The following is a 25,593-nucleotide window of genomic DNA, read 5'->3' on the forward strand; positions in this document are numbered from 1 at the left end:
TACATGTGATTCCTTCCACTGCCAATCACTGTCGTTCTTCCAAAGTCAGAATCATAATCTTCAAAATAGCCCCTTTATAAAGAACTTTTGGGGGCACATATGTGGCTCAGTCGGTTAAGCATCCAACTCTTGATATCATCTCAGATAATGATCTCATGATAGTGAGATTGAGCCCTGTGTCGGGCTCTGTGCTGACAGCATGGAGCCAGCATGGGATTCTCTCTCTCCCCTTTTCTCTCTGCCCCTCCCCTGCTTATGCTCTCTCTCTCTCAAAATAAATAAATAAACTTAAAAAAAAAAAAAAAGTTGACATCCTAAACTGTGAAGCACAGGCAAGCTGTCTAGAGGAACAATCAAATGTTAAAGAGACAGCTCAACAGCCATCTGGAAAGAATAAAGTTGGATCCATACCTCATATATTCAAAATGAATCAAAGATTTAAATAGGAGGGGCGGGGAGCCTGGATGCCTCGGTCAGTTGAGCGTCTGACTCTCGATTTTGGCTCAGATCATGATCCCGGGGTCATGGGATCAATTCCCCTGCTCGGGCTCTGTGCTGAGCTGAGCGTGAAGCCTGCTTAAGATTCTCTTGCTCTTCCTCTCTTTCCCCTGCTTGCTTGCTCTCTCTAAAATAAAAATTAAATTAAAAGAAGATTTAGGGGCACCTGGGTGGCTCAATCAATGAGTATATGACTTCAGCTCAGGTCATGATCTCATGGTTCGTGGGTTCGAGCCTTCCGTTGGACTATGTGCTGACAGCTCAGGGCCTGGAGCCTGCTTCGGATTCTGTGTTTCCCTCTCTCTTTGCCCCTCCCCCATTCATACTCTGTCTCTCTCAAAAATGAAATAAAAATATTTAAAATTTAAAAAATTTTTAAAAATTAAAAAAGATTTAAATATGAAAAATAAAACTATACAATTTCCAGAAGAAACCACAGAAGTTCTTTATACAACTTTGGAATGAAGAACATGTTTCTAATTATGATCAGAACATAGACACTTAAGAGGAGAACTGATAAATTTTCTGAATAGCTCCAAACACAATAAGCAAAGTCAAAAGAGAACAAAGAACTGGGATAAATATCATTAATTCCTATTAGGCAAAGGGCTAGCTTGCTAAAGAACTCCAGAAAACTGGTAACAATAACATAGAGAAATGAGCAAAGGATACAAACAGATGGCCCAGCAAAAATTTAAACATTTGATAACCTGTTGGAGAAACTGTGTATATCTGTGAGGTAACATCTGTCAATATTAAGATCTCAAATGCACATACTCTTCTGGGTATCTACCTCATGGATATATTTGTAGGTGTAGGAGATGATGCATACACACAGTTATTTACTGTAGCACTGTTTACAACATCAAAAGACTGAAATCAACCCCAGCTGGAGGACTGGTTACATAAATTACACTGGATCTTTATAATGGAATGCTACGTAGCAGTGAGAAAAAAAAAAAGAGACAAAGCAAGTTCTCTATACAGTCATGTAGAAAGAGCTCCAAGATACCTTGAAGTGGCATGATATGCTTTATTCCATGAGCATTAAGATACTCTAGGAGGGCTCCCCCAACACAATAGTGCTATTTCTTTGGGGGCGGCAAGGGAAAAGGACCGGGTTGTCTGTTGCTAGGGGCGGGTACTTCCCTAGTTACCTTTAGAGATAGGTATACATAATTTTTTGTCTTTTCTACCATAGGAAAAGATTACCTATGCAAAACATCACATTTAAAACCATACAATAAAAGAGAAAAAAGAAACACTAAGTATTCAGCTGTTAAAAAGAATAAGTCAGCAGCAGATTTTGTGGTGTGCAATGGTGTCCAAAAGACATTCTTAAGGAAGAAAAGTGACAAAGCAGGTCACTTTTGCTGCCATTCATGTGCTTTAGAAAGATACAAACATTATAAAAAAAAAAAAGAGAGAGAGAGAGAGAGAGAGAGGGAGAGATTTAAAAAAAAGAAAAAACATGGGGGCGCCTGGCTGGCTCAGTCAGAAGAGTATGCGACACTTGATCCTGGGGTTGTACAGATTACTTAAAAATAAAATCTAAAAAAAGGGAAAAAGAAAAAAATATGCATGTAACAAAATAAATAAAATTTTAAAAATTAAAATATAGAAAAAATACATTAAAAAAAAGAAAAAATTTTTAATATGCACATTCTTATAGAAAGACATACAACATATTCAGAATACCTCCAGAAATCCACACGGTACTGGGATAGAAGATTGGTTCTGAGCAGGGCAACAGGAGAAAGACGAACTTGGCATCGTATATCCTTTGCTACTGTCTGAATACTAGTGAAGTTTTACTATAAAGCGAATTTCAAATTTTATATCCCTGGCCAGATCTTACCTGTGATAAACCTGTGTTTCCAACTGCTCCCTTTGCATTTCTCACAGAGACTTCAAAGCCAGTAAGTCCCAAACTAGACTCATGACCTTCCCCACAAAACCTGTCCTCCCCCAGTGCCTCACAGTCACCATCACTGCCCCTTCAGCTGCTCTGGCCAAAAAAAAAAGTGTGTGTTGTTTCTGACTCCACCCTCGCCCTTCCTCTGTGTCCAGTGAATGTGCTCTGTCCAGGGCACCCCCCTGGGCCCCTGTGCTCGTTGTCACTAGCAGGGCTCCCACCCGGCAATGGGCAGCTCTCAGCAGGCTTTGCTGTGGTCATTGCCGGTCCACCCACAGCTGCCCAGTCCCCTCTCCTATAACCTCATCATCCTGCTCCCCTGGTTTCAAGGCTTTAGAGCAGCTTCTGGGAAGTAACATCAATCCGAAAGGGGCCTGAATTTGCAGCAGAGTCTACGTGATCTGGCCTTTTCTAGTCCTTCCTCAAGTCACTCTCCTTTCTTACCATATTCCAGCCATGCTAGCTTTCTTTTAGTTCCTCAAACTCTTCCTCCCTGAGGCCTCACTTACCAAGACCTCTGCCTGGAAGGCTATGTTCCCCACCCAACCCCCCATCTCTCCTGACACCTGACATACTACACTAAGCTTCTGCTCTGTTAACTGCCTCTCACACTTCTGGTGTCACTTTAAACACACTCTCTTCAGAGCATCTTTGCTGACCTTCCAGATCAGATCCCATTTTATATTGGCTTAGAACCCCTTCTTCATGTAACTTACTGCAACAGTGCTTAAATAATCTTACAATAATCTGTGCATATCCCTCTAACGGTTTAAGAAAAACTTTTTTGCTCACTGCTCTATCCCCAGTGCCTAAAATAGTACCTACAAAATAAACACATGTTGAATGAACACACAGGGAGAAGGAGGCAAAACTAAGGGAGAGACAAAGCCTATCCATCATCCACGAGAAGGGTTCAAGTCAGCGACAGCCTCCGGGAGGCAGAACTTCCTGCTCCAACTCCTGTCTCAGTGGCTCTGGCCTGTGGCTCATTGTTAGTATCTGCCCACTCACCACACTGTCTGGGGACTGGAGCTGGTCCGACAATAAGGCGTTGCTGCTGTTGTAGCCAGAGGTAAGACCAGAGGAGAGGCTTCCATTGGAGCTGGCAGACAGGGAGCTGGAGGCAGCCAGTGTGTGCAGCTTTTCTTCTTCCTTACAAGGACGGATGGCTGGCAACCAGCTGCTGGTACACCTTCTCTATCCCCTCCTCCCCTGAAACCACCCCTCCTCACCTCCCCAGTGCCTCCCCACATACCTACCCCAACTCTAAACCAAAGCAGCCTCCTCCCAGATTTTGGCCTGGGGACAGGAGCCAGTCAGAGGAGGGTGACAAGTAAAAAGAGCGAGCACAGCTTTGAGCTGGCACTAGGAGTCCAACACCTTCCTCCAAAGGCTACATCCCAGGACTCCAAGGCAGCCCGGGCGAAGGCTGACCCGGTCTGGCATCTTTCCCAGGCTCCTGGCCCACCCAGAATCACTAGCTTGCCCCATGCCCCACCCTCAGTAGCTGGGAGATGATCTGCTGGCGGATTCTCAGCTTCTCCTGCTCGGTCCGCTCCTGCAGCCGGGTCCGGGCCCGGGCAATCTCCACCTTGGCCTCCTCGCGGGCGCGCTGGTATTCTTGCAGCATCAGCGCTATGTCTGAGGCAGGGTGAGCAGACCGTGATGCCGACCCTGGGCTCCTAAGGAAGACCACAGGGTGGCGAGATGTCTTCTAACATGGTGGGTGCATGGGTGACGGCCCTGGCCTGCTTACCCCAGACCTATTCAACACCATCCTCTTGAAGGACCCATCCTCTTTGCCCAGTTTGGTTTTACCACCCATTTTGAGGTTCAGGCCTGCTGTCTTACACAGAAGGTCACAGCTGCTCTGTCCACCCTCTCCCATGAGCTCTGCCCCTACCCTGTTCCCTCCCACATCCTCCTTTTTCCCTTTGACCCATTCTCCCCGAGCTGCCTCCACCTGCCCACAGGAACGTAGGACCCACTCTTGGAATCACTCCTGTCCAAAGGAAGCTGCAGCCCCCGCTTTCCAGGCCCTGCCCCCCACAGCCCTCCCACTCCATACACAATCTGCTCTCTGCAGGGTCCTGGTCCATACCTTGTAGTTTCCACAACATCCTTCCTCAGCTGCTGCAGGTATTCTCGGCGCCTGCTGGGTAGGCCGAGGTCCCAGGTGGGGAGATCCCTGTTGGGCAGGAGGCTCAGTTGTTTCTGGGGGCTGAGGTTCCGTGTCTGGTGTAAGTTCTGAAGTCGTTCAGCTCGCTCTCTCCGGAGGGCCTCAATGGCTTGTTTTTGCCTGAGACAAAATGTGATTGATTCACTGAAGCTGGCCCTGAATGCCCTTCTCCATCTTAAGATCTATCTCTGAGCCCCGGAAGATCCCAGAGCTGAGCAGGGGAGAAAGGAACAGCCAGCTATTAGCCTTCTGTGGTTCTCCTTCAGCCCACCCCTTGCCCTTTCATGCCAGGCTGGGGGCACTTACCGGGCAAAGACCTCCTCCCAGGTGGACTGCAGAGGCTCCTCAGCAGCAAGTGCCTCCCCTGTCCCACTTTGCAGCACCTGCAGCAGGGCATCGGCCTCCCCAAAGCCGTGGTGCAACTTCGCTTCTGTGAGCTCTGTGCTGAGTGAGAGGTTCTGGGCCCCAATCTGCAAGGGGATCTGCTCCCTCTGGGACCACTCAGGATCCTGGCTCTGGTTGTCAGGAAATTGTAGGGGCTTCTGTCCCTGTTTTCCAGAGCTAAGATCACACCTGGTTCCCAGTGACTCCATACCTAGCCCCCCAGGAGAGCCATCCTGAACCCCGCTCCAATGACTGACTTTGTTATGCACTGAGGAGTCCCTCAGGCCGTGATGCTGGGCCTCAGCGGCCATGCATACCCGGGAACTGGAGCACAGTAGCACCTCAGATTGGCAGGTAGGGCTCAAAGTGGGACCCTGGAGCCCTGCAGTAGCAGTCAACTCAGAAACAGGGCAGGGTCTGAGGTGATGAAGGCCTCCTCTTGAAGAGGAAAAGTCCAGAGTGGGTTGTGGCTCACCCTCATTTTCTGTCTTGCTCCGCCATTCACTTGGCTCCCTACTGCTCAGCGAGCCACACTCCAAGGAAGCCACGTCCTCAGGCACGAAGTCATCAGCCAGACTCGGACTCTGGCTCCTCAGTGAGGGTGGTGGTGGTCTGCTTTGGACCAAGGTGGTGGTCTTGGGCTGAAGCGGCTGAAGGGGCTGCTCTATGAAACAGACTTGGAGTTTTGGGATATGTGGTGGACTGACCGGGGACCTCACCTCAAGGAGCAAACTGCTATCACTCCTTTCTAAGGGACTTCCACCTTCCCCACATGGAGCCCCCACTCTTTGGGAGTCACCGGACTCATTAACAATTTGAGAATAATTATCCACTGGAGGCCTGGGGGAATCAAGGAAAAGGTCTGGACTGGAGACAAAATTCTGGCGGCCTTCAAGAGGACAAGCTGAGGGGGCTGTGAGAGACAAACAAACTGGGGACAGCTCCAATCCTTGGGTGCTGGCACTAAGCGTGAGTATTGGGGAGGAGGCCCTGTCTACCAACAAGGTACCCACGGTGCCCAGCTCCTTCTGGACCTTAGGATTCCCCATGGACTCTGCAGGACTGGGGCAGGGCCCTGGGGAGTGGGAGCCTTTGAGGCTGGGGCTGTTGACAGCCAGGCAGGAGGGCTCCTCTGCCTGGATGCTGGGAGGCAGGGAGGCATTAAGGGAAGCCTGAGGGATCACAGAAGGGAGGTTCTGCCCAAAGTGGGCTTTCTGAAGCCTCGAGTGGTATGCGGGTGCTGGAAAGCTCTGGGGCCCGAAGTGGGGGCTTTCTTCCTGAGATTCTGAGCGCCCTGCCATTTTCCATGCAGTTTCCTCTGACTCTCTCCTCTGAAGGGTCCCTGTGACATGTCCCTTTTTTTGAGACATGATGGGGATATCTGAGCCCAGCACTTCAAGGACCACATTGACCTCCTGAGGGTTGGCCTCTGGGGTTGGAAGGCGCAGAGGTGGTAAGGCCAGTTCAGTTTGGATGCCCTCATCCATGGTGGTCTGAGTACAGCAGTCCATCATTAGGGCCTGGGTCATCTCATCTGGGGACTCCCTCTTGACGTTCCGCTCCTTTTCAGCCACACTTGGCTGGGAGAAACTCCCTAACAGCTCCGAGGTGCTGTGTAGCAGCTGTGAGAGGTGGAGAGACAGGTTGTGCATGCTAGTCCAGGAGACCAGACCAGAGCCTGGCACTGCACTTGTTTCTGGCTGAGCAGAGATGTCAGTGGAGCTCCAGCAGACACTGCAGCCCAGGGTCTGTGTGCCCTGCTCCAAGGTGTTCATCCTGGACTGCCCCACAGGGCCACATGCCTCTGACGGATACAGAAGCATAATCTCATCTACTGGACCTGCAGCATTTTCTTCTGCCAACAGGGGCCTACTCCTCAGACAGCCTGCTTCATCAGGAGTGCCCAGGGTCTGGGCTCTCTTGTCAGGACCCTTACTGGGGATTGTTCCTTCAGGGGTGTTCAGGATGTGGGGGCTCCCCAAGGCAAATGAGGAGCCCCATACTTCCCAGGCTTCATGTGAACCTTGGGCATTTCTAATGCTGCTCTGTGTGCTTCCCAGGTCCCGGCCATTGGCATAGGTGCTGAGGTGGGAGTGGAGCGGAGAGTTCTGGTCTTCCAGGCCATCGTCCATGCTTGAACAATGGGCCATGCTTGATGGTATCGGGCCCTGGGTACAAGAGACATCCGCGGCACTGCCAAACACATACTGCTTCCAGCCAATGTGCACAGGACCCTCTGGACGTGAGGAGAGGATGTAGGGATTGATGTCCCTGGAGCCAAAGTGTAACGTTCCTTTCTCTACCCTAGAGTGCCACTTCTCTGGATTTTCCTGCCAGGACTCTTCCAGAGTACTAGATGTCCAGCCTGTCATGAAGTCAGGGATTGGCATGCAAGAAAGATCTGAGGACTTTGGGTAAGGAGGGTTGGCAGGTTGTGGGGGCTGCTGACCAGCAGTGCTCATGTCCCAGTTAGATGAGGCTTTCTGACTGCAGCCCTCAGCTTTCAGAGATGTTCCTGCTGCTGACTTTCCTTTGAAATGACCCCTGGGATGTGGAGTCCACCATCTGTTAGGCTCCTGTGTGTCTTCATCTGTGGGGGAAGGAGGCTCCACACTCAAATTCAGCTCCTGAAGAGACCGGGAAGAGCTGACCACAGAGAACTGTGGTCTGGGGGAGGACCTGGAGTGTTTGGGGCCAGAAAAGACTGAAATCACAGGAAGTGAGCACCCATGATGGGGAGCCAGCTGCTCCCTGCCAGAGGCAGGCAGGCCAGGGCTCTGGGGTGTGGGCCATGGGGCTCCACTCTGCCCCAAAGGCATGGAGGCTGAGTCTTCAAAGCCTGATGAAAGCATCTTGGACACAGAGAGATGGGCTACAGATGCTTCCTCTCTGCCTGCATCTATAATTCGACAGCTGTCCAACCCACCTTCATGGGAAGGTTGGGAGCTCCTGCCCTGGGCAGGCTCTTCCCGACCACCTGAAGCCTGGTGTCTCTGCTGCTCTTCCTCATCCCAGGGACTGTCAGCTTGGTGCCTAGAAATGTGTTTTAACTTTGCTACAAACCTGGCTTGGGGATCCAATCCACTGTGATCTCTGGACTCAGTGGAAAGTTGTGTTTTTTCTGGAAGGCACTGGATGGCATCTTCTAAACATCCATGCTGAGGTTCCCCCAGAAGCTCACTCTCAATAGACCCTTCACTTAAATTCAGGGTGTATGGTCTCCCAGTTGTTAAAGGTGGTTCTGGCTTGGTTTGAGAGTCCTGTGCATTCTGGCCACCTACAGAGCTATCCTGAAATTCCCTCAGTGGCTCAGAGTACATGTCTGCAGAGGAAAAGGTAGCCTCAGGCTCTAGGCTGGCTTTCTTCTCAGCAACCTTTTTCTCAGGATCCTCTCCTGACCTTGAGCTTCCATCAGCCACTGAGTGGCTCAAGGAACATGTCATCACATCAGGGGCAGAAGGGGAGCTGCCCTCTTGAGCCAGAGATAGGACAGGAGCGGAAGCGGAAGGCTCCCAAGACCTGATGTCTGCTGGTGCAAATACTACACGAATGCCTTTGGGCTCAAGGCCAGGAGTCCAGAGCACTTCAGGTTCCCTGGAATAGCTTTCTGCTGTCTCATCCATTCCACAGGCTCTGGAAGATACTATGCAGGGTGGCTGGAGAGTATGTAGGGCAGTCTTGGCACTCCTCTTCCTCAGGTCACCGTCTCTGTAACACGATAAAGTATAGGACGGGGATGCACAGGCACGAGAATCCATGGGTTGAGGATTGCAAAGATGCCAGCAAGGTGATGTTCCACTGTCTTCCTGCCCCCTAGGTGGACTAAGAGCCCTGCTGCCTTCCATGCTCCCTGAGATGACGACACAGTCTAAAGTTTCCTGTGGATGTCTGCACTGGGACTCCTCCTGAACTTCAGAATCAGGGCTAGGTCTTTGATCTGGCAATGGAGTCGGTCTAGGATGTTTGCTGCTGGCACTGTTTGCTGGGCTGCAGGCTTCTGCCAGCCCACAGTCATCGCTCTCCTCCCACTTCACATGGTGCTGTGAAGGAGCTTCTGTATCAGCCCTTCTTGGGGCTCCAGGCAGGATGGTACCCTGTTTGGGACTTGCCCCCCCTTCCTCTAAGCCAATGGAAGCCTCAAAGCACCGGTCATGGTCTTGGGTACGTCCTGAGAGGCTGACAGAATTCTGAACATCACAGGTCACAAGCCCACTTTCAGAACAGGTTGTTTCTCCTCCCTGTGCAGCCACTGAGAAATTACCTGAACCTCCACCACAAGTGGTATCTAGAATTCTAGGTTCGTGATGCACTGGGTTGGTCTCCTGACCACCAGGGCGTGTGCCTTCTGCAGTCTCCCATTGAGCTAACTGGCTTCCCCCACACGAAATCATGCCAGGATCACCAGAAGGGGCCCAAGAAGATAAGGCAGCCACTGCCTTCTCTGACCTTACCCTCCAGTCCACTACCAGTGTGGAAGGAAAACTGTCTGAGCTCACAGGATCAGCAGAGGAAGGTGTTCTGGTTGCTTTTTTCTTTTTCTCCATGATTTCAGAAGAGCTACAGTGACATACAAACTGTTCACCAGCTCCCAGAAAATGTCTCCGTTCTCCAGTACAATGGCTTTTGCCTGGAACAGGGGCTGCATGGGAGGAAGTTTGTGAGGGATGCCGTGGCCCTGTTTTAGTTTCAGTGTTGGGCAGCTGTTGAAAGCTGTCTGTAGGGAGGGGTGTGGCCTCATCAGTCGACAGATGTCCTGGTTCAGCAGAGCGAGATGTCACATAAAATCCTTGTGCTTCATCCTCATTCCTGGTCCTATCTGACACCGACTGGTCCCTTTGTGGACACTGAGGCCTACCACGGGCCCCTGAAGAATGTTCAGGTTCTAATAAAGTCACATAGTAAGGAAGAACATTGCCATCAGCCCCTAAGCCATGAAGCTGCTTTCCCTGGGCCTTTGCTTGTCTGATCTCCTCTAACACAGCCAGGTCCGTAGATGTATGAGCACAGTGCTCTGGGTGAGGCACCCTTGGCAGGGACACAGGTGCTGAGAAAGCACCACCAGCAGGACTGAGGTCCTTGGCCTCCTTCTCTGCCTTCTGCTTAGCCTGCTGGCCTTGACTGTTACCCTCTTCTAAGAGGCAGCTGGTCTTTTCAAGTGGGCTAAATCCCCTTTTCAGGGGACTAGCTCTTTCTGATCCTCTTTGCACAGCTGCCTCAGCTTCAGAAGCAAAACTCTCCCTGGGACTCAAGCCCATCACGATGCTTCTGAGGTCCCCTCCTTCATCTTGAGTGCTTGCTGATCTCCTGCTCTCTGCCCCCAGGGAAATGCTCTCTGGTACATGGAACTGACCATGAGATGCCATGGCCGTAGCTATCACAGACTCACACCAAGCAGTGTGTGCCAAGGAAAAGCCCCCTCTAACATCTCCCTGAGGGCTATAGCTTCGGGGCTCTCCACTCTGGTCTTGACGCCCTGCTCCAGTTACCAAGGGACTGTCAGTCATTTTGAACATCGTGGGATCCAGCACATAGTCAATGTGTACAGTATCACATGCGTGAAGATAGTTTCTTGGTAGCCTTGCAGAATCCAAAGGCAAGGTACCACTCAGGTCTCTGTGAGGAGCCACAGAGGAATCTGGCTGGCTCAGCAATGGGCCAGTCTCCTGGCTAAAAGATGTGCTCACACAATGTGGGCTTGGGCTAGGAACTTTCTGAGTCCATGAGACCATTTTGTCTTCCTCCAGTAGGCTCCCTCCCGTTCGCACAATCATTTCCTCAACTCGGCCTTGAGCTTTTGGCCCCTTTTGCTTAGAACTACTTACATGTTTGGCAACTTGGCTCTCCTGAAAATCTTTCACAGTTTCCAGTTCCTCAAGACCTCCCAAGCTACAGGGCTGCCCTCTGGGGCATGCAGATGCATTCCCTGCCTCGCTCTCCTTCTCAGAAGACATCTTCAATCTGGGCTGCGAAGGCAGAGCACTAGCCAATGCCTCAGTTCTTGGATTACCGCAAGTGTCTGCAAACCCTCTACCAGCTGTACATGTCCCTATGCAATCACAAGTGTCCCAGGATGGTCTGTCTAATACAGCTGGGGGAGTGTGCTCTGTCATAAACTTAATGTCTTGTATACATTCCCTTAACTTGAAGGGGCTCAAGATAATTTTTCGGACTTGGGGACCTTTCCCAATGCTATTGTTAACCTCCATTTCTCCAGCTTCACTATCCCTAAAGGTAATATCATCTATCTGTTTTGGAGAAGATGGCTGATCCTTGAAAGACAGGTGGTTTCCAGAGCTGCCTGACCTCAGGTCACAGTCAGCCATCTCCCGGTCCCTCTGGTCCTGGAACACAGACTCCTTACTGACTCCCTGTGTGGGAGGAGCATACAGCCGCTTATTTTGCTTGGATTCAATTTCTAAGATGCCATTTTCCAGCTTCATTACACTCCTAATTAGCCTGGCCATTTCATCAGCACTGTTAACTCTTTTATTCTGTTTTCTTCCAGAAGGTTCTTCTTTGGGGTTTAACGTTTCTTGTGATCTTCCAGAGCCCTTGCATTCACTCAGGTTTTTTTCCTGAGAGCTTATAACTGACCGGAATCTTTCATATGTAGACTCTGTCTGTGGAAGCTTAAACTCTTTTGAGCAGCCTTTGGAATGGAGAGATTTCCCAAGAAGCCCAGATTCACTCTTCCCCTCTGCTTTCCCCCCACCCTTGTGGGCTGGACTCTCATCTTGGGCCATCATCTCTGGGCCTCTTACTCTATGACATACTGATTTAGACTGCAAAGAAACAGCAGTTTCCCCCAGCATGTCGTTGTCAAGGGCTAAATTGATGGTTTTATAGATGAAATCAGACCTGGCCCCGGAAGGAAGCTGTCTGTTCATATCAAACTCCTGGGTCTGTCTTAGGACTACATGGTGATCCTGCTCTTCTTCCCCATCTGCCTCAGACTCACAAACAAGGAGAGGCCTCCCAGACCTACAATGGTTTGAGGAAACATTGCAATAGGATTGTATTGTGGCCTTTTCTTTTTCCTCAAGTGCTGAAAGACTGTGTTCATTTAAAATTCCAACTTGATTTTCAAATTCACATACTTTTGTGCTAGATGAAAGAAAATGTCTCTTCTGACCAACAAAAAGATAAACTGAATTATGGCTTTCTTCTTCAGTATTCCCAGGGCATTTCCCCATTTTTCTGATAACTTCCTTGGTGTTCAGATGAACTGGCCTCCCTGCTGTGACCTGCTGAGATGAGGGAATCTTGGAATTGTGGTTTTGTAACAGCACTGGCAAATTACTCTTCACATAAACATTGTGGAGAACCTGGTGGTCATGACCAAAGCCCCAGGCTTCCCTGGGGGGTGGGGAAGGCACTCTTGATTCTCTGCAAGCCGGAATCTCTAAGGCAGTTTCTGTCAGGGCATCCCGGCTTTTGGTCACATAGAATGTCTCCAAGGGGGGTGGCTTCAAGGAAGACAGGAATGGATTCCAGGCAGCAGAGTGGGGGTATGGCTCTGGACCTGACGCGAATGAAACGCTAGTTTGCCTTCCAACCACTTCCCTGGAGCTCTCCTGATAATTCACCTTCTCCTCCTGGAGGGGCAGGCAGCTGCTGTGACTTAAGTGCCCCTCCTGGCCTGCACTATTCTTTCTGAGAGGAGCCCAGCCCCGGGGCCCATGGTTTTCTTTAGTGGCTATGGTGACATTACTGTGACAAGGGCTCTTGAGGAAGAAACATTCATCAGAGGAAGTCATCAGTTCAGGCTTCCCATTACTCTGTGAAGACTCTTCCAAACTGTTCTGCTTGTCTTCACGTGCTTGTGTCATGGAATTTGCCACCTTGTTCTCGGCTACAAAGACTGGTGCATTTATAGTTCCTGAAGTCAATGATTCTACATCTGCTGAGTAAGTGCCACTATGACTCACCTCCTTCTCTCTAGTTGTAAGGAAATCTGAAGTACCTTCTATCTCAGCGTTCAGACTGTCCTTTTCTTTCTCCGCTCTCAAATGCCTAATTTTGGAAAAATGGAGAGGAAAGGTGCTGAAATGCAGACTGCTGGATACCCCAAAACCAACTGGCAAGACAGTATCTGTTTCTTTGCCAGAAGCTTGGGTCAAGGAAGTGGAGTCTTCTTCAAGGGAGGGGAAAGCTGGCCTGGGCTCTCTCACAGCCTCCAGAACAGGATGAGACAGTTCAAGGAGGTACTTCTGCTGAAGGGCAGCCCAGTCCCTCTCAGGTGCACTGCCTACATGAGTTAATGAGGCGGCAGAGGCAGCCAAAACACTTGATAGGCTAGAGGTGTTGGATGCTTCCAAGTTGCCCTGCTGGGCTGTATCAGGGGTACCTCTGGCTCGAAAGATGCCAGCAACTCGTGGCTGAAGAAGGCTGTACGACCCCCAGAATGACAGCCTGGATGTATCAGAGGCAGGGATTGTGTACACACCTCTTACATGGCAAGGCAGCTCAGTGCCGCCTTGGGGTACTTTGGAGTTATAAGGCAGGAGTGTTTCTGCCCTTGATGGCTTAAGTTCTTCCATATTTTGCCATTGTCCAGGCCTCTCCTGACCCTGGGGCTGAAATTCCTGGAAATCAGGACTCGGACATAAGGAACCCACTATTCCTGAAGGGCTGCTGGAATTGATCTTAGAGTCACAGGAAAACCAGGAATCCATGGACAACAGAGGGCTCCCTCTTGAAAGCTGCAGGCCTTGGAGTGTGTTTGCCTGTTCAGAGGAGCTCACCTCTACCTCCGACTCAGGTTGTTCACAGTGAGGCTGGGGTGGGGGGCCAAGGTAAAATGAACTGCTCATTGGCAGGATGGCATCCAGCCTGGTTCCTGTCCTATGGTTGATGGAACCAAGCCTGCACATTGCCTCCTGGTCCACTATTGGCAGACTGGAGGTCTGCAGGTGCCAAAATGTCTCTGCGGGCATCTCATCAGCTGAACTGAAGAAAGGCTCTTGCTGATCTTCCCCCAGTTCCTCCTTGGCATCAATCAGGCTATCCAGGGAAAAGCTCTTGCAAGTTTGGGTGAATAGTTCACTGTCTGAGGACATGGTGAAGCCCCTCACAGGGACTTTAGCTCTGGCTCTGGGGTGGCCGTGGTGGTTGGTGAGATAACTGCTCCCTGAGCTGTCTGGCGGGCTTTCATATCCTTTCTCAGCCAGCGAGTCCTCAGATATTTGGCTGTCATCACTTTCAGAGTTCTCTGACTCTGGGAGATCCTGTTCCTTCCCCTGGAGGTCCTCTGGCTTCAGCGGCTCCATTTGGGCTTTGGCATAGACATAGGAGAGAGAATCCACTGAGTAACTGCTATCCGCATCAGATAAGTCACCATCTTTCTCTCTTACAAGATCCACTCTTGGGCTGCAATCGGTGAGTGAGGATGTGGAATCTGGGTCTCCTGCACTGTGCTGCCTCCTCAAAGAGCTGCCATGAGGCAAACAAGAGGAATTTCTGACAATGTCTCTGGCCCTAGCTACCAGCACCCTCTCCTGCCTTTTTGATGCCTTGCTTGAAGAAGGTGGTTTGGATTCTACCCAGAAAGTCTTGGCTGCCTTTCCATGCCCAGATGCCTGTCTGGGTCCACAGGGATGTGAGGAACTGCATCTGGCTCCCTTAGCAGTCTTGTGGGTCCCAACGTTCCCTTCTTTACGCCACCCTGATCGTGTGTGGTCAGAGTCTGCTAGTCCCCTACCCCTCCTGGTATAGGTGGAAGGGCTGAGTGCTTCTGGCTCATCCTTTGGCTTTAGCTTGTTAGCTGAATGGTCAAGAGATGCTAAGCTCTGGGACACCATCCAACAGGGCTGGTTACCCATGCTCTCCATTTCCTGGATGCTGGCAGACTCAGAACTCACAGTGAGACAGGTGCCTGAGGCTGAGGCTCCTTTCCTTGCCAAGGCCCCCCTGGCTTTGCAGAGATGCCCCTTGCCTGAGGAACAGAGGGCATTCTTGCTGAAATGCCCTGTCCTTGGAGGGTAAGAAGCAGCCTGGGGCAAATATTCTTCCGATGGAATTGTCTCTGACATTTGGTCAGTAGGGTCAGGCAAAGGAGGTACCATGGTGGAGGGATCTTGACTCAGGAAAATACTGTGGAGACAAGGAAATCCATCTCAGAAAAGTAGAAGGCCCTATTGCCTGCTCACAAAGGGAATATAAAGTCCCACTTAGTTTTCTGTAAAAGAGGTTAAAAACTAGGCCAATGTCACTGTCCCCTAGCATTTGAAGTCAGAGAAAAGCTCTATGGGTACAAAAAGCAACTGTGGACTATAGCCCTGGCTTCAAAGAGGCCCAGGTACACTCTGTTCCTTAATTTCTTTATCTTATAAAAAAAATTGAACTGAATCTGAATGTAATCATGCCTTTAGGGAAAACTTCCATTTAATAGGCAGCGTGAGGAAGAGAGGAACCATCTAAATGACACCACAAGGAATCAAACAGGCAAACCTATAAAGCATCATATTCTACAGAACTGATACACTTTTAACAAATCAGTGATATGAAGAAATAAAAATGAAATCAAAGAAAAAGGAACTTAAAAGACATAACCACATGCAGTGTGTAAATCCTATTTGGATCTTAATTTGAACTGTAAATACCTATTTTTGAGGCAATTAGAGAAATTTGATATGGCCTAGGTTTTGGATTGTATCGAATAATTAATCTTAATTTTGTTAAGTGAATAATGAAATGTGGTTCAAAGAAAAGCTCTTATTTTTTTAAGTGTATACTTGATGTAGGATTGAAATGACATGGTATCTAAGAGTTGCTTTAAAAATACTTCATCAGGGGCACCTGGGTAGCTCAGTCGGTTAAGCGGCCGACTTCGGCTCAGGTCACAATCTCGCGGTCCGTGAGTTCGAGCCCCGCCTCGGGCTCTGTGCTGACTGCTCAGAGCCTGGAGCCTGTTTCAGATTCTGTGTCTCCCTCTCTCTCTGCCCCTCCCCCGTTCATGCTCTGTCTCTCTCTGTCTCAAAAATAAATAAACGTTAAAAAAAATTAAAAAAAAAAATTAAAAAAAAAATACTTCATCAGAGGGGAGACTAGGTGGCTCATTTGGTGAGGTGATCAACTCTTGTTTTCTGCCCAGGTCATGATCTCACAGTTTCGTGAGCTTGAGCCCTACACTGGGCTCTGTGCTAGTGGTGTGGAGCCTGCTTGGGATTCTCTTCTCCCTCTCTCTGCCCCTCCCCAACTTGTGCGCGGACGTGCTCTCTCTCTCTCTCAAAACAAACAAATAAAAATATTTCATCAGGAAAAGGAAGGAGAGGAGATTAAAGCAAGCATGGTAGATGTTGGAAACTCCTGAATGTGGGTGATAGGGACACTATTCTCTCAACTTAGTCTATGTTTGAAAATTTTTAATAAAAGTCTTTAAAAAAAAAAAAAATCCTGCCTAGTACTCTGAAGACCAGAGAGGTGAGCCAACAGAACCAAAAGGCGTCAAGTCTACACATACTATGGGCAAGGCTCTGAGGTAAGCCTGGAGGATACAGAGAAGTAGACACAGTCCCCTGCTCCACCCTCACCTTGACTGAATATAAGGAGTGAAGGGGAAAAGAAAAAAAAAAGAAGATCCCAAATTGGACCCAGGAATCAGCTAGTGTTCCACTAGCTTACCAGTTGGAAGGTAGGGTGAGGAAGCTCACTTGAGGTGGCAGGACAGGTGGAAGGGAGGGAGGAGAAGGAAGCGTGTGGGAACACAGTCCAGTGTGAGGCAAGAGGAGAGGGAGGTGGTGGCAGGACAAACACAAGGAATGTATGTGCACAGCCAGGGTCTAAAGAGCAGGTGAAAAATGAGGCTGAGATTCTCACTTGGAAGATATCACCAAAGTAGCAAGAGTTGCCACTCGGGGTGGGAGAAGAGAAAAGCCTAAGTCTTAGAAGATGTCACCTACAAAGAAGAGGGGAAAAGTGGTGGGAAAAAGAGGAGGAAGCAAATCTTTCCATTTCACAGACTGAGAAACCATGGCACTGGGAAGTGAAGAACACTGACTGGGCAACAAGGCTGTAAACCTCAGCCAGTGATTTCAGGTGACCACAGCTGGCTGTACCTGTGTAGCCTGGGCAAACACTGGCTGCAGAGCCTCTGGAGACTCAAAGAACGGCAATCTGTCAGTCTGCTTCTGTGTTGAGATTCTCGGACCATGGCACCAGCACCAGGGAGCCGGTATGGGGGCTTCTGGGTGTGGTCATCCTGGAGCCCACACAATGCCTTGGGCTGCTCCAGTCCTGTCTGGGCCTCCAGCAGCCTCTGCTTCTTGATGATTCTCTCTAGCTGGAAGGAGGCTTTTCTTCGCCGGATGTCCCTCTGTGCTGCCCGAAGCACGTTCCTGCGCCCAAGCTGCAGTCGCACCTCCCTCTTCTGGCTTCGGACCAGTGGGGGAGGCGGAGTCTCAAGATCTGTCTGGAGCCAAGCACCAGGTCGCACACAAGCCTCGAGTTCTTTCTCTGCGATGTGGTCTTGCTGCTGTTGCTGTTGCTGTTGCTGCTGCTGCAAGCCAGCCAGCTGGGGCTCTTCTATGAGCAGCCACTGCTGGTCTGGGAACCAAAGACACCCTGAGAGAAGGTCAGCACCTCTCTCCCTGCCCGTGTGGCATAGATTCACACAACTCTGGCTGTGGTTGGACCTGAATGGAGGGAAAGCCCTGGCCAAGATATGAGGGATGCCAGGCCCCCTTACCACAGGGCTAGGGAAGGAAGCCCCCAGGCATTAGCACATGCTGGGACAGGCACCAAAGCACAAATAAATGTGCGCGTGAAGAGAGAGCAGGAGGTCCATCACTCTGAGGGGCAATAAGAAAGGTCGCTTCCTTATTCTTGCTTCCAGCCCCTCATAAGAGCCCCTGGTTTCTAAAAGAGGGGAGAGAACACCTAATACCAAAGATTCCATCAAATCATAAAGGCAACAAAGGAGAGAATACAGAAGGATGCGGAAGCATGAAAATGAAGAGATGAGAAGGTGAAGCAAACACAGTGAGCAGTGGGCACCTACTGTCTTTAATTTGCCGGCTGAGGTGTGCCTGGTCCAACTCCAGTTCCTGTCTGGCTCTAATCTGTCCTGCTAGGATCCGCTGCCTCAAATCCCCCACGTAGTGCTGGTGCTGAATCGGGGCCCTGTGGGGCGCCTCTCCAGCCCCCAGTGGCTGGCGGTCCTGGTCGCTCTGCTCTTCCAGCACTTTCCTATCACAGAGGGGCCGAAGTTACCCAAGGGAAATGCAAGCCCAGTTCAGGGCAAACCAGTGGTAGTCTAAGCTTTTCTGAGAGAGCCATGAATTCAACAGGGCAGAGAGGGCTTTGAACTTTTAGCAACTTGAGACACACACTGTCCCAGGCACGCTGTCACAGGCAGCTCATGATGTCACAGTGAAGGAGGGAAGAATGGTCCTCAGACTAGCATATCCTTAGACTGTGAGTCTACCAGAAACACAAGTTCATTCTAGTTAAGGAAAATAACCAGGAAAGTAAAGCAGCTTTAAAAAACAAAAGCATTTTAGCTAAATCAAGGAGCTTTGGCCTTTAAAAAAGAATAAAAGGTATCTGCTCAAAATGTGCTGGAAACAGAGTAGAGGCAGAAGCTCCAACAACCACTGTGGGAATAGAAACTCCCCTACATGTTCATCATGCATCTCTGTTTTCTGAAACAGAAACACTCTGTGACATGGGAGTAGGAAGAAGGTAGTCAATCTAGAGGAAAGAGATTTATATGCACTGAGACCCAGAGGAGGGCTGGTCTCCACTCAAGGGCTATTCTCAGTGAATGAGCCCAAGAATAGGGCTCACGAGTTTCAGGTTGTACCATAACTTTGGAGATATACACTGAAGTATTTACTGGTGAAATTGGGATTTGTTCAAATCCAGTGTGGGGGACAGTAGGGGAAAGTGGAAAGGGAGTGGGGATATAAACGAAACAAGATTAGCCATGACTTGATCACTAGTAGTGTATTTGGAATTATCCATAATACAAAGTTTAAAAAGAATTCTGGATTGCAGTCATGCTTTATTCTGCCTTCAAGTACCTGTGTGGCCATGGATGAGTCACAGCCTTCCTCAGAAGACTGACAGCTACTACCTGCATGGCTTTTCCCAGGGTCACACATGGCCTCCTATGCAAGGACCTCACATGCTGTTTCTGCAGGGTCTCCCCATCTCCGTCATTCAGGTTCCTTCCTTCCTTCCTTCCTTCCTTCCTTCCTTCCTTCCTTCCTCCCTCCCTCCCTCCCTCCCTCCCTCCCTCCCTCCCTCTGTCTCTCTTTTCCTCCCTCCCTCCTGCCTGCCTTCCTTCCTTCTTAATGTTTATTTTTGAGAGGGAGAGTGCATGTGTGAGTCAGGGAGGGGCAGAGAGACAGGGAGACAGAGAATTTGGAAGCAGACACCGTGCTGTCAGCGCAAAGTCCAACATGGGACTCAAACCCACTAACTGTGAGATGGTGACGTGAGCCAAAGTTGGACACTCAACCGGCTGAGCCACCAGGCACCCCTCTGTCGTTCAGATTTCTAAAAGAGCCACTGCATGGGCATTCCAGGGTGGTGGCCCTAGGGAGTAGGGAGTGACTAGAAAGGCTTGGGAGCTGCCACAGGCTAACAAAAGAGCCCGCATCTGCTCTCCCTTAGCCAGTCCTTAGCACTCATTCCAGTCCAAGGATGCCCTGACTCTCAAGGCCCATTTACTGACTTGACATTAGACAGTCAGAGCACTGCTCTGGGCAGAGGTGGGGGGTGGGGGGGAGGGGTTCACCCAGCTTAAATTTACTACTTTGTAGAGAAGAATGAAATCACAGAGGGTATATCAAAGCAGAGGTCCATAAATTATAGCCTGTGAACCAAATGTGGTCTGTTGCCTATCTTTGTGAATAGTGTTATTGGAACACTCATTCGTTTATGAGTGTTTATATCTAGGCTGCTTGTGCAGCTGCGGCAGAGACCGTATGGCCCACAAACCCTAAAATACTATCTGGTAAAAATAACAACAAAACACAAACCAACTATCTAGTTCTTTACTAGTTTGCTGCCTTTTGTCTTAGAAGAAATTAAGACTTCTTAATGCAGCCTTAAGAGGAGAGTGAAGGATGGATGGCGGGGGGGGGGGGTTGGGGGGGGTACGAAGTGACACGATGGCAATCTCCTCCCTGGGAAGGAGTCTGGGAGGGGACTCAATCTACAATGGGCCCAAGAACTGGGACAGGCCCAGATACTTGAGTGCGTGTGTCCTGGGGGAGACTGGCTCTGACTATGGGCAAAAGGCCAAATACACACAGTGGAATATACAGGAAAGAGGAAAGGCACTCTGTTCATATGTGAGGCAAAAGGCTAAGGACAGCAGTTAGAACAGAAAACCGGTTAACACCACACAAAGAGAAAAGGTGCTAATGGGAAACAGATTATACATATGTTTGTATGCATGCTAGATTACCGCTCCAAAATTTGTCTGACCACAGACATGGCTGAATTACAAGCATGAGCCCACAAGAGGGTCTTGGACAAACTCAGCTAAAGTCCAGACCATCAGACGCAAGGAGCAGGGGAGGTACCTTTATTCTTAATCCCCAGAGAGTATTCAGCTTCCTTCTCTGCCTGTCTCACAACCCTCAGATTCACAATTTGCTTCTCCACAGAAGAGGGTTCCCTCTACCCTTCCCCTAGGGAAGCAGCAGCTAGCCAGTTAGCTTCTGCTGACTCAATGCAGCTTCCTTCATGCACCAACAAGACCTGCACAGGGAAGCTGTCTGAGATGATCACTATAGACCCAGCACATTCACCTGAGATGGCCACACGCCATCAGAATAAAAATGGCTCCTCTGCTAAGCATATCAGTCAAGTTCCCAGAAAGCAGGTTGGGGGTGGGGGAGTGGGGGAAGCAACCTTATGTTACATGTCCGGGCTTATTACTACTGGCAAGTCTTCAGTTATCTGCCAGCCAAGGACCTCTGTCTCTGTCAGATGACTGCCCTTCATCTTAGGTGGCTCCAGCATCTCCCCACTGCTGCCTGGTCACCTGCCTGCCAGGACTCCATCACACCCTCCCCCGCCCTCTCTCCCAGCTGCTTGGAGGCCTGACAGCTTCTGCAGCAGAATGCAGCAGCGGGTACTCACTAAGGCAACAGTGGCAGTGGCAGCAGCGACAGGGTCTCCCAGGCTCTAAGCACTTAAGGTTAAGCCCCCAAAATTCCAAAGAGGAAAATGCAAAAAAAGAAAACAGTTTTCAAAGACAAACTCCTCTCTGGTCCAGGTCACTGCTGCAAGGGATAAAAAGAGACAGGTTGACCAATCCCCTCTGGCTCTGGAGTCAGCTCCACCTTTGCAGGCTCCCTGTGAGTGCTCCCCGAGAGAGAAAAATGAGAGAAGAGAATTCTAGGACAAGGGGAGGCTCTGGAGCTAAGCCCACCAGAGCAGAGGAGACTCTTATGGAGACACAGCCACACACACAGTCTGGGAGCCCAGCTGACGACATACAGTGTTCTCTCTCACGGGTTCTCTCCCTGGTCCCTCTGCCCAATCACAGGCTTGAGGCCCATACCACCCCACTTCCACCAGGGGCTGGCACACAGATGCTGACTATGGTAGCTGCGTAGGACCAGCCCAGCCCACAGACTCCTGGAGCTGGTGCTAAAGACTGGAGGCAGCAAGTGGGAGAGGCCTTGATTCTTCAATCCCTCTCTGTCCTCTCCAAATGAAAGGGTGCATTCTTGATGTTACTGAAAGGTCACACCAGTGCCCCTGGGGCTAGAAAGCCCGAGAAGACCTTTAAAAGGCAGGAGAAGGGGGCAGCTGGGTGGCTCAGTCAGTTAAGCGTCCGACTTCGGCTCAGGTCATGATCTCATGGTTCACGGGTTCGGGCCCTGCGTCGGGCTCTGTGCTGACAGCTCGGAGCCTGGAGCCTACTTCAGATTCTGTGTCTCCCCCTCTCTCTACCCTTCCCCTGCTCGCACTCTGTGTCTGTCTCTCAATAATAAATAAAAGTTAAAAAAAAAAAAAAAAAGGCAGGAGAAGACCAGTGTTCTCTAGGGTGGATGGGTCAGCTGAGATGAGGTGGGAGGACAGGAAAACAAAAGGGAGATTATGTACCTGGGCAGCTTGGCACAAGGGCCTTCAGCAGCGGGGCTGGGAGTGCCAGGCAGAAGGCAGAGCTCTCCACGTGCACTTGCTCTTTCAAACCCTATCATGAGGACCTCCCAGAGACAGATGGTAGTATCCTTACTTAGAGGTGAGGGACTAGGCTCAGAGACTCAGTAACTTGCTTAAGGCCACAAAGCTTTTACTTCATAATTCCAGGATGTCAAGGAGCTTTACCCAACTCCAAGATAACTCTTCAACCTCACAGCTCATTAAGTTGCAGAGCTGTTCTCTATAAATCTCTGAACTCTGGGAAAGACAGATCTCTAATGCGTCTTCCCACAGTAGAAATCTTACCTAAGACAAGACCTCCTCTCATGACTGTACTCTCATGAAACAAGAGCTCCAGCAGCTCCTTACTCCACCTTGGCCTTGATATGTTCCAGCTGTGTCACCTCTCCCACCTTCCCTGTCACCCCACAGAGCCCCCGGTCACGCAACACTGGAGTCCTCCTGCCTGAGACTCTGGTGCCTCGTCCTTCCATCCTCAGTAGCCCACATGTGAGGACTTGCCTGCTATTCATGCATCGCAGCACTCTGCCCCTACATCCAACACCCCTCACCACCAATGTCAGAACAAGACTTTTCATCAGCTGCCAGCAAATGTTCCTGGCCTAAGAAAAGAGCAGCTAGATTCCCTGGAAGGAACCAGGGGAAATAGCCATCATAATCTCCCAGGAACCCTGGCCTCAGTGCTGGGCAGCCTCCCAACACCAGTGGTCTCACAGGCAGTGGGTGTCCTGCTGACATTTTCTACAGAACATCCCCAAGAGGCTACTTTGGCTTACAGGACCAGAAGGATACCACTGTTCACAGTATCAAACCTACGAGACATGTAGATCTGGGAAGGGGATTCTGTGGAGAAATAGATGAAGAAGGACTGTGAAGAAGAAAAGTAATGGCCACCAATCACATATAAAACTTTGATTCCATGTTTTCACGATCACAATGCAGGCGAAGTGCGTATGAGAGGGCAGAACTCCAAGATATTTTCATATTGTTCTGAGAGTTCCTGACCCTCTTATGTGTAGTTCTGGACCCTTTGGTATTGAGAAAAGAAAGGATTCTCAGTCACAGACTATCTTTAAAAACTCAGAGGAAGCCACAGTCCTGAAAGTTGACACACCTTGTGACCTCACACACAGGCCAGCCAGAATTTAAAGGGGCACATGGGGAGGTAAGTTCAGAAGCAGTCTCAAAGTTATGTACAAACATGTCATGTTCAAATCTTGCTGACAGAAGAAACTGGCGACAGGAAACATCAGATTATATATACTCCTTTCAGTGATGAAGGAAGTTGTAATAACAAACAGGAAATGAATGAGGGCTAAGACTGCTTCCCTGCCAACTAGAAGCTAAGCAGCTAGTTCAGTAACATTCCATCACTTGCACAAGTTGGTTGAGACCAGGCCTCATTCAGAGCTTGGCTATTATACTCACTTCCTCCCTGCTCCATGTTGTAATAGACTAAGAAGTAAGAACAGTAGGTTTCATAGCAAAATGAGCACAAGTTTCTCACCTCTCCTTCCAAAGCAAAGGGCAGAGACCCAACCGGGAGGCAGTGACATCTCCGTCCAAATCCAACCATTCCAAAGAGCCATTGCCACCGACAACCTCTCCGACCTGGGAACGAGGAATGAGTGCGGTAAGGTTGCTATCACCACCCCCACCCCAAGAGAACCAGATAAAGCTCAAACTTGTCCCTTTGAAAGGAGCAGAGCGGCTGGCAGTCACCTTGAAAACACAGCACACTAACCTGCCTTCTCTGCCGCAGGACAGCGGCCTCTGCTGGGTGGTTGAATCGGAACTTCTGTGCTTTCCCCAGCGTTATGACTGCTCCTGTGGCAGAGACAGGGGAGAATGAACCAACAGCTCACGTTCTCCGTATGTATTATGTGCAGGGTGCCCTTCTGAGAGACAAAGTCCTGCCCCCAACAAGCTTATAACTTAGGTGAGTCAGTAAGATATGTATTCATTGGATATCCCACAGCATATGTACTGAACTAACAAAATGAACAGGAGGAGTTCTGCTATTCTGAGGGAAAGCAAAATGAGTTCCTCGTGGACTAGTTAAGGAATGCTTCATGGAAGAGGGGGAATGTAAGCTCAGCGTCAAAGGAAAGATGGAATTTGAACAGATTAATAATAGTAGTAATAGTGATAATGAGTATTTACTAGGTGACAAGAATACTGTTAAGAACATTACACAAATTAACTCATTCAGTCTTCACAACAATTCTCTTATTGCCATTTTACAGATGAGAAAATTGATGTCCAGAGACTTTCCCAAGGACACAGAGCTAGCAAACACAGGCAGAGATTTCAGAGAGTCATTCTCCACCTTGGGACCTGGAATTGGGGGCTTGGGAAGAGGATGGTATTAGGAAATCTTCAGGTCTTCAGATCTCTGGGTGCACAGGATGAGTATCCCATGTTTAAAGCCTGCTTCACTGAGTTCTATGGGTTTGGCCCATGAGAAGGAAGCTAGTTCATCACTTATCCCGGTATAAACAGGGCTATAAACAGTCTTACCTTGGGTCAGACGACAGGAGGCAGTGACCTCCCGGCCATTGACTGTGCAGCGGGCCCCCTGGGCAGGCCGCAGAATGACTACCCCACAGGCACTCGTGATAGTGCAGTGGTCTCTCTCAATCCACTGCCCCTGCAGAACTACACAAGAGATGGGGGTCACGTGGGTGGGGAAACAACCCAGGGAAACACCCTTTCTGCGAGATCAGAATCCACATCTAGAAGATCTTACATTATGACAAGAGAGGAAGAGCCACCCAGATCTGGATTCTCCCATGGTGTGGATCTCCTCTTATCATGTCCCTGACACACAACAACCACCACAATGTAGCAACAAAAGAGTAATAGCCCCTTGATCCTCAAGGATTCCTTCCTCTCAGAGCATCATCAGGTTCCTCTAAAGAGACCAGTCAGGCATGAGTATCCACCACCGTGTCAGACCCAGATGCTCTATCACTTACCAATGTCCTGTTCCTGATCTGAGTCAATCCTTCCTATTTTTGTTGTCCCCTCCTAAAAGGAAAAACAAAGCCCTTTAAATGAGAATAAAAAAGGGACACAGCCTGCCCCCAAAGCAGAACCCACCTGGTGGAGTGTTATCACTGTCTTCCCATGCCCACCCCGGCCTTTCCCACACACTTCTCAACTTTGGTCCAGGTTGTTCTGACTGCTCTGCCCACCCACAGCAGCCCAGGAAGCTCCTGAGAAGGCAGGGGCAAAAAATACAGAAAAAAGCAGCACCAGCTCTTTGCAAAGTCAACTAGTGTTGACAAACTCCTTTCTGTCCCATGGCCTGATGTTAGGGAACAGTCATGGCTGTCGGTCAGATATTCTCCAGTCCGAGGAAGAGGGAGCAAAGGCAGAGCTTTTCTCTAGGGACTAAGGTTGGTGTGGTCCAAGTTTGGTCCATTTAGTCTCCAAGAGACACGTATTTTACGAAGCTGTATGGATCACAAGATTTTTAACTTCTTGG

At 49.7% G+C, this 25,593-nt stretch overlaps 1 protein-coding gene across 3 annotated transcripts in view; it reads right to left on the reverse strand.

The window, feature by feature from the left end:
* STARD9 (StAR related lipid transfer domain containing 9) overlaps nucleotides 1-25,593 on the reverse strand; it is a 122,518-nt gene that overhangs the window by 11,356 nt on the left and 85,569 nt on the right. Inside the window, exons 17-26 of one of the 3 annotated variants that reach the window (XM_030318387.1) lie at nucleotides 25,082-25,133; nucleotides 24,624-24,761; nucleotides 23,848-23,930; nucleotides 23,611-23,714; nucleotides 17,974-18,161; nucleotides 17,033-17,519; nucleotides 4,899-15,068; nucleotides 4,515-4,712; nucleotides 3,912-4,095; nucleotides 3,425-3,565 (exon numbers count right to left, since the gene is read on the reverse strand). In XM_030318387.1, coding sequence (XP_030174247.1) covers nucleotides 3,425-3,565; nucleotides 3,912-4,095; nucleotides 4,515-4,712; nucleotides 4,899-15,068; nucleotides 17,033-17,519; nucleotides 17,974-18,161; nucleotides 23,611-23,714; nucleotides 23,848-23,930; nucleotides 24,624-24,761; nucleotides 25,082-25,133 — 11,745 coding nt within the window. Of the gene's footprint in view, nucleotides 1-3,424; nucleotides 3,566-3,911; nucleotides 4,096-4,514; nucleotides 4,713-4,898; nucleotides 15,069-17,032; nucleotides 17,520-17,973; nucleotides 18,162-23,610; nucleotides 23,715-23,847; nucleotides 23,931-24,623; nucleotides 24,762-25,081; nucleotides 25,134-25,593 lie in introns of those variants that run through there. The other 2 variants (XM_030318388.1, XM_030318389.1) reach the window with 2 other exon arrangements.

The sequence above is a fragment of the Lynx canadensis genome, chromosome B3 (genome assembly GCF_007474595.2).
Source record: "Lynx canadensis isolate LIC74 chromosome B3, mLynCan4.pri.v2, whole genome shotgun sequence".
Lineage (NCBI taxonomy): Eukaryota > Metazoa > Chordata > Mammalia > Carnivora > Felidae > Lynx > Lynx canadensis.